General features: G+C 42.9%; 1 protein-coding gene across 1 annotated transcript; it reads left to right on the top strand.

The window, feature by feature from the left end:
* The first annotated feature begins 3,183 nt into the window (after positions 1-3,183).
* Positions 3,184-7,980, top strand: LOC124004374 (60S ribosomal protein L32-like). Its single transcript, XM_046313227.1, has 4 exons — positions 3,184-3,306; positions 4,779-4,879; positions 6,392-6,573; positions 7,805-7,980. The coding sequence occupies exons 2-4, from the start codon at positions 4,784-4,786 to the stop codon at positions 7,932-7,934; spliced, it is 408 nt and encodes a 135-aa protein (XP_046169183.1). The 5' UTR covers positions 3,184-3,306; positions 4,779-4,783; the 3' UTR covers positions 7,935-7,980.
* Positions 7,981-8,510: the final 530 nt, after the last annotated feature.

Raw genomic sequence — 8,510 nt, 5'->3', positions numbered from 1 at the left:
CATACATAAGAACAGCCCTTAGCCGTGGTATATTGACCATATACCACACCTCCTCAGGCCTTATTTCTTAATTATAATAGTAGAATACTAAAACACTATACTAGAATAGAATAAAAAGGAATCACAATGTGAAAAGGTGTCTTGCGGTCAGGCAGGGAGTCTAATTCATCTAATTAATCAGGCTGTAATTCACAATGAATTGATACATACAGCCTGAAACTAATGCCAGAAATAATAATAATTGTGTAAAAGTTCCCTACAAGCCAGAATATTGAATACAATTACATGTAAACTTACAGTTGTCTGTGTGGTTTGTCCTTTAACTGCCTGATTCAGAATATAGAATGTTCTAGTAGGCAGGCTTTCAGAAGGCAAAGAATAGGCCTTAGGTGCAAAAACAGGGATTTTACTCACAAAAAACGATTGTAGTGATAGGCTAGAGGCGAGTAATGATGGTGGCAAAAACTATTTATATATATATATATATATGTACACAGTGGGGCAAAAAAAGTATTTAGTCAGCCACCAATTGTGCAAGTTCTCCCACTTAAAAAGATGAGAGAGGCCTGTAATTTTCATCATAGGTACACTTCAACTATGACAGACAAAATGATTTTTAAAAATCCAGAAAATCACATTGTAGGATTTTTTATGAATTTATTTGCAAATTATGGTGGAAAATAAGTATTTGGTCACCTTCAAACAAGCAAGATTTCTGGCTCTCACAGACCTGTAACTTCTTCTTTAAGAGGCTCCTCTGTCCTCCACTCATTACCTGTATTAATGGCACCTGTTTGAACTTGTTATCAGTATAAAAGACACCTGTCCACAACCTCAAACAGTCACACTCCAAACACCACTATGGCCAAGACCACAGAGCTGTCAAAGGACACCAGAAACTAAATTGTAGACCTGCACCAGGCTGGGAAGACTGAATCTGCAATAGGTAAGCAGCTTGGTTTGAAGAAATCAACTGTGGGAGCAATTATTAGGAAATGGAAGACATACAAGACCACTGAGGAGCCTCTTAAAGAAAAAGTTACAGGTCTGTGAGAGTCATGTTAGTATATCAGTTTTCCTGCTAAAGCTTTTGTGCAGAATCAACCGCGCTGTTTCAGGTGCAACGTTGATGGTCATGTTGCAGTCGTGTGTAAGAGGGAGATTCCAAGATGTGGGGAGTGTGCAGGAGGGCATGGGACAGAGGATTGTGTAGTTTTGGTGGATAAAGTTGTGTCTGTCAACTGTAGGGGTGCCCATGTTGCTGGGGATCGGAAGTGTCTGTTGCGAGAGAGGTGGGTTGAGGTAGTCAGAGTAGTGCAGAGGTTGGTATGCTGAGGCAGTGAAGAAAGTGGAGGAGGATGGGTCAAGGGTCAAGGATCCTGAGAGGATCGCTGTGAGTAATACATTTGTACCAGCACAGAGATATAGACCAACGAGTGATATTTGTTTCAGTAAGGTTGGCTTCTTAGCGTTCATAGCAATGGTTATCAACTGTACCACAGAAATGGAATGTAAATCAAAGACAATATGGTGGCAGCTGCAGAGAACTATTTGGGTTTATGAGATTTGACTTCAGAAGAGTTCTAGGGTGTGTTGAGTGGTGGTGTCCCGTCCTCCCAGACCGTTAGCATAGTGCAGGAACAGATAGGGTCAAAGTAGTGGCATGGAGTAGTGGGTTTTTTAATGAGTGTAGGGCTAGTTGGGAAGGGTAATTAAAAATATTGTTTTATATTTTTTTAAATTCTCCAATTCCCCATTTTGTATCACAAAGTGTTATGGATCGATACTATAGTTCAGTTGGGGACGGTAAATGCACCATATTGAATGCCGACCGCCGGTAAACCTCAGCCATGTCAACTACAATGAGGACTGAGGTGATCGGTGAGAGGAAAGATGGCCGGAAGTGGACGCTGATGTGGATTGGGAATCTAATGGCAGTAGAATCGAGGAGAATTTGAATATTGTCCAAAAGAATGGAAAACACAGCGAAGTAGTGTACAGTGATGAGAATGTCCCTTCGTATCTTCTAGGAGTACGGTTTGTTAATGAGGAGCAGTTGGTCGGATTACCATTCTTGAGTGATTCCATTTGAGACATCCCAAACTGGTGGAGAAAGTGCTGGGTTAAGAGAAGGCTGTAAGGATCACGAGAGACGGCCTTGTTTCGGTTGTTGTTGTTGTTGTATTGCTGCGGATCAGAAAAGAACGTGTGTTGCGTCTCACCTGAGTTAAGAGGTTTGACGTGTCGTGTCTCTTCGGGAACAAGGGGGTGATATCTGGCGTCTCATGGGAAGTCGATGTTGAAGAGTCAAGAGTCTAGAGTCTATCTGTTCTTCTGAGTTTTTGTTTAAATATGGAGTCTCATCCCTACTCAAGTGCAGTTGGGGTATATAAACTGCATAGTCATAGGATTTATCCCAAAACCAATGCAGTGTGATCACTGGTTAAAGTGGATAGGCTTTCACTGCAGGCTACAGGAGTTCCATTTCACCAGCAGGACCCTGATATTTTAAAGGTTATTAAGAAGGTGGACATTGTGGCCTTTATAGCTGTGGTAATTAATCGCACTGCCAAGGTGGAGAGGAGGTCCAGGATAAGTTAGTTTTCCCCTATCACGAATTGATTTTCTTGTTTTGCCTTGTTTTTCTCAACCCGTCCAGTTGGTGGCGGCAATACACCTTTCGGGATTGTAAGTCCGCCATAAAACCCATAGAAGAAGAAGAAGAAGCTTAGTCACAGATAGAACAATGTGAAAGATATTTCACTGGATGTGTAAATATGAAGCATCCGCTTGGCGTTTCCACCCACTACCAAATATGGCAGCCATGTGGCCAGCAGTGGAAAATGATGGCAGATGGATTTCGCCCGACAATCTGCACATTTTCTAACCGATGAAACATTTGATCTCAACACAGTTTTTTATTTCCAAAACCTGTTATGTTACCTGCTATATGTTATGAACAGAGTGGACTACGTTTTGAAGAATTTACCCTTTGCCAAAGTTGTAAAAAAATCTCGTTGTTTACGAGAAGTGGGAAGGCGAATTGAGTTATTACATATGCACACTTCACAGAGTAGGCGTTCCCAAACGGAAATATGCAAATAATACTAGAACGAGCCAATAGAATCTCGCTAGCTCGTGTTTGGCTCTGCCCACTAAAGACTCATTTATTTCCATTGGAAACGACAGGTTGTGATCTATCTTGGTGTAGTTATTTAAATATTTGTCAGAAAGACACGGAAGAGGAAGGAAGAACTCCGCCCTCTTTCCCTCATCTGCCTCCAGGCAGGCATACGAGACCGAACCGTAAGTGAACGTGATAATCTGAAAGCATCGTTATAAGTATATCACTTTAATCCATTAAAATCAACGATATTCATTATATATTCATTCGGACTTTATATATTTTATCGTTATTTTAGATGTGTGGTTGTTATAAAGACGGATACATTGGACACTGCAATGTCCGATCAAATTATGGTTAAAAAAAGTACCCGCTAACTTTATTTAACTCTACAAGCAGCGACGGGTCTATTTGTTGTTGTTGTTGTTGTTGTTGTTGTTGTTGTTGTAGATCCATAGTTGTCCAAATGATATATGCTCGTGTATTCGGTCTATGGGTTTGACGACACGTAACTAAAAGTTGGGGAAACTAGGCGGTTTCGTTTTCTGAGACCATATGGCTAATTATCAACTAAAGGGACGTGACTGTCCCATCATGTCTGTGATCACAGCAGTCTGCGGCGCTTTTGTCCTTTCGCTGCAAATATCTCTACTGAAGCGTGAAACACTGCACATCAACATGAACAAGTTGTTACAAATGATGCGGGTATATTAACGAGTCAACTTGGCTGGCAAGATGCCTTTTATTGTGTGGCTGGAAGAGTTTGCGTTCAAGAGAACAATTGGCAGTCATTTCACACACACACACACACACACAGTGACCAGTGTTTTGAGGAATACTACACATGATGATTTTGGGATCTGAGTGTGTGTGGTCTAAAGCTCTGCATCTCTGTGCTAGAGGTGTCACTACAGACCCCTGGTTCAATTCCAAACTCATCCAGCCAACCAATGAAGGTAGCCTGCTAGCCTAGCTAAATGCATCGAGGTGGCTACATTAAGCTATTTTACTTTGCTAACCTAATTGACTTCAGCTTTTATCCTAGCCTCACGAAAGACACACACAATACAGGTTGGAGTTGGGGGGGGGGGGGGCTGTTACACTGGGGCCTAACCTGTTGCACTGGGGCCTAACCTAACGTGTCAGGTCTATGTACCGGTCTTGACGAGAAGAAAAGCTGTTTTTTCATTTCTGCACTGTTCAACCAATCCCGTCAATGTCCAAATGCTGAAGTCGTGTCACAGGCTCGTTACATTTCCCCTGAAAACCGGAACATCCGGTCGTTGCAGACTCGACCGCAGCTAGGGCTCCCGAGGAGCAGTTGTTGTGGGGGGGGTTAGGTCTTATGCTCAAGGGCACAACGACAGGCAATGACATCTAGACTTTGATACCAGCAACCCTCCGGTTGCCACCTCACGTCCAGCAAGATTTTTCCTTTCAGACCTGGGATTCAAACTGGCAACCCTCCGTTTACCGACTTGCCTCTAAACGCTAGGTTACCTGATGCCTCAATGAGTAGTAGCTGGTCTCAAACGAGACACTTGGCTAACAACCCCTGTGGGCAGCTAATAGAAGATCTTTTAAATATGATGGTGAAAAGACTTGCTTCCTCCCGGGGTCCTGCTAACAAGACTGTTTGTTTCTGTTCCTCCAGGCAAAATGCCAGCGTTGAGGCCTCTAAAAAGGCCCAAGATCGTCAAGAAAAGGGTGAAGAAGTTCATCAGACATCAGTCGGACCGCTATGTCAAAGTCAAGGTACGGTTGATGTTGACCGCTATATAATTAATTGTAACAAAGCTCAAATAGTTGCTGTCACAAACGTACAACTCCACACAGTTGTCATTGACTAGTTTGATATTAATTTCCCACTGAGAACCATTTCAGTACTTACTGTATTTATATTACATTTCATTCATTCATTTCGATCATATTTTTGATTACGTCAAGACGCAAGAATTATAACTGATTTGTCAAATAGTTTTGTGTCCTACTTGTTGTCCTGAACAGAAAATGTCAAATGACTTCATTGTGTGGTTAAATATAAGGTCTGGAGGTTCATCGGGACTGATGAGGCTAAAGATCACCCTGTTTTTTTTGGGGGGGGGGGTGTAATTTCAGCCGATAGTTTTGAAAGTGGTGCTTACAATCCAAAAGTTGCACTTTAAAAATAAAATAAAAATCTTGTTTACATCATCCATTTCATATGATATGTTCTATAATTTTTAGTAGTTTACGAATCCAATTTGTGTTTTAAGATCCTGGAGTGCGTCTTTAAGGAAGGGGGCAGGTGAACGGTCTGTCTTAACTGTCCTAAGCCCTTTCCTGACCAGATTAGTCACCGCGCTAGCTGGCTACTGTATTTGCAGGATATCGCCTTACTACTCACCTCACTTGGCGATGTCATTTACAAAATAGCCTCCAATACCCTACTCAACAAATTGGATGCAGTCTATCACAGTGCCATCCGTTTTGTCACCAAAGCCCCATATACTACCCACCATTGCGACCTGTACGCTCTCGTTGGCTGGCCCTCGCTTCATACTCGTCGCCAAACCCACTGCTCCATGTCATCTACAAGACCCTGCTAGGTAGAGTCCCCCCTTATCTCAACTCGCTGGTCACCATAGCATCTCCCACCTGTAGCACACGCTCCAGCAGGTATATCTCTCTAGTCACCCCCAAAACCAATTCTTTCTTTGGCCGCCTCTCCTTCCAGTTCTCTGCTGCCAATGACTGGAACGATCTACAAAAATCTCTGAAACTGGAAACACTTATCTCCCTCACTAGCTTTAAGCACCAACTGTCAGAGCATCTTACAGATTACTGCACCTGTACATAGCCCACCTATAATTTAGCCCAAACAACTACCTCTTTCCCAACTGTATTTAGTTTATTTATTTATTTTGCTCCTTTGCACCCCAATACTTTTATTTCTACTTTGCACATTCTTCCATTGCAAAACTACCATTCCAGTGTTTTACTTGCTATATTGTATTTACTTTGCCACCATGGCCTTTTTTGCCTTTACCTCCCTTCTCACCTGATTTGCTCAGATCGTATAAAGACTTGTTTATACAGTATTATTGACTGTATGTTTGTTTTACTCCATGTGTAACTCTGTGTTGTTGTATCTGTCGAACTGCTTTGCTTTATCTTGGCCAGGTCGCAATTGAAAAAAGTAAATGAGAACTTGTTCTCAAATAGCCTACCTGGTTTAAATAAAGGTGAAATATAAATAAATAAATGTATGTTTTTATCTTTTTGTAGCAAAACTGGCGAAAACCCCGTGGTATCGACAACAGGGTGCGGCGACGCTTCAAGGGCCAGATGCTGATGCCCAACATCGGCTACGGCAGCAACAAGAAGACCAAACACATGCTGCCCTCCGGCTTCAGGAAGTTCCTGGTCCACAACATCAGAGAGCTGGAGGTCCTCATGATGAGCAACAAGTATGTTACGATTATTTATTTCTTCCTTCCCCTGAAAAACACTTTGCGCTCTCCCCCGTCACGGCTTTAAAAGCATTGGATTGGTGCAGGCGTTGGATTGGTGCAGGCGTCGGATTGGTGCAGGCGTCGGATTGGTGCAGGCGTCGGATTGGTGCAGGCGTCGGATTGGTGCAGGCGTCGGATTGGTGCAGGCGTCGGATTGGTGCAGGCGTTGACTGGATGAGCTTTTCAGCATTGTTAAATCCATGACAAGAAGGGTTCAGAAATGGAATCCCACCTGTGATCGTTCAGCAGGTCTGGATAAGAGCGTCTGCTAAATGACTTAAATGTTAAATGTAAATGGGCTGCGTTCAGCAGGGCTGCGTTCAGCAGGGCTGCGTTCAGCTCGTTTGTGGAACATTCACTGTAGAGAAATATGTTATATACAACTCATATAATAGACATGTATAATAAGGAGTCCTGTTGGCTTTATTCATGACGGTTCATGAACAACGTTTTGGGTTGCCTACTGAACGTAGCCCAGGGATAGGAAGTAGACTGATGGTTCAGCGTGTGGTGCAATGTTGTGGTTTGGTTTGTCTAAGTCTTGTCAATCTTTTTTCTTAGAAGCCTATTTGTTGTTATGAGGTGTTCATTCAAGTTCCTTTTGTCTTATGTTTGTGTCCTAGCTTGGTTAAAAACAGCCGGATCTCACAATAGCTCACATTCTGAAATGAAGTAGGAGGGTAGCGGTCTGTCTGCTTGACCAGGCTATGTGGATTTACCCTTGTGCATGTGTGTCCTGTAGATGTCCTGCGTATAATGACCTATACATCTAGTTGGGTCTGACTCCTCCTGTCACCGTGGCCTGCTGGGTCGTCCGTACTCATGCCAGGCGTTTAAACGAGGAAGGAGAGGAAGTGCCCATTCCACCTTTAGCTCTCCCTGTAGCCAGGACCTGTTACAACATCAGCCGGGAACGTGGCTGGGCTTCATCTATACGTTTTTGGTGTTTAGGAATATAGCATGTATTAGATTTTTAAGTGGTGTATGCATGGCTGGGGGGGGTAATGACCCTGGGGGGTAATTCCATTTGAATTAAATAAGCATTGAGGAATTAGAATTTCGTGGTTTACTTCCTGAATTGAAATTTAATTGACCCTGATGACATCCAGTTGTTTCCGGAGAAATTAAATCTCCCCCTTTTGCCCTCCTGTGTCTTGCTACTATAACTATTCCCCCTCCTCCATAGGACCCATGCCGCAGAGATAGCCCACAACGTGTCGTCTAAGAACAGGAAGTTGATCGTGGAGAGGGCAGCTCAGCTGGCCATCAAGATCACCAACCCCAACGCCAGGCTACGCAGCGAGGAACACGAGTGATCTGGGACCACGACTCTTTGTTGTTCAATAAATTATCTATAAATGATCTGTTGTTCAATGATCTATAAATGATCTGTTGTTCAATGATCAATAAATGATCTATACACCTGTCAATAGTATTTACTGTATGTGCCTGTTTTAATGATATGGTTTGATTATATTAGGGTAGGGGGGAGGTCATAATGCTTTAGTGTGGGGGGTCATAATGCATTATAATGGCTTTAGGGTGGGGAGGGTCATAATGCTTTATAATGGCTTTAGGGCTTTAGTGTGATATATTAGGGTGGGGGTCATATTGGCTTTGGTGATATATTAGGGGGGGGTCATAATGCTTTATAATGGCTTTAGGGTGGGGGGGGTCATAATGCATTATAATGGCTTTAGGGTGGGGGGTCATAATGCTTTATAATGGCTTTAGGGTGGATATATTAGGTGTCATAATGCATAATGCATTATAATGGCTTTAGGGTGGGGGGTCATAATGCATTATAATGGCTTTAGGGTGGGGGGGGGGGTCATAATGCTTTAGTGTGATATATTAGGGTGGGGGGGTCATAATGCATTATAATGGCTTTA

This window comes from Oncorhynchus gorbuscha, linkage group LG18 (assembly GCF_021184085.1).
Source record: "Oncorhynchus gorbuscha isolate QuinsamMale2020 ecotype Even-year linkage group LG18, OgorEven_v1.0, whole genome shotgun sequence".
Taxonomy (NCBI): domain Eukaryota; kingdom Metazoa; phylum Chordata; class Actinopteri; order Salmoniformes; family Salmonidae; genus Oncorhynchus; species Oncorhynchus gorbuscha.
The sequence above is the reverse complement of the archived record's forward strand: the minus strand, read 5'-3'. Positions and strand labels throughout refer to the sequence as shown.

Excerpts from the sequence above, each read along its gene's own strand:
- LOC124004374 (XM_046313227.1), top strand. The coding sequence starts at position 4,784 with ATGCCAGCGTTGAGGCCTCTAAAAAGGCCCAAGATCGTCAAGAAAAGG. Across the intron at positions 4,880-6,391 it reads ACCGCTATGTCAAAGTCAAG|CAAAACTGGCGAAAACCCCG; the intron begins GTACGGTTGATG and ends ATCTTTTTGTAG. Across the intron at positions 6,574-7,804 it reads GTCCTCATGATGAGCAACAA|GACCCATGCCGCAGAGATAG; the intron begins GTATGTTACGAT and ends CCTCCTCCATAG.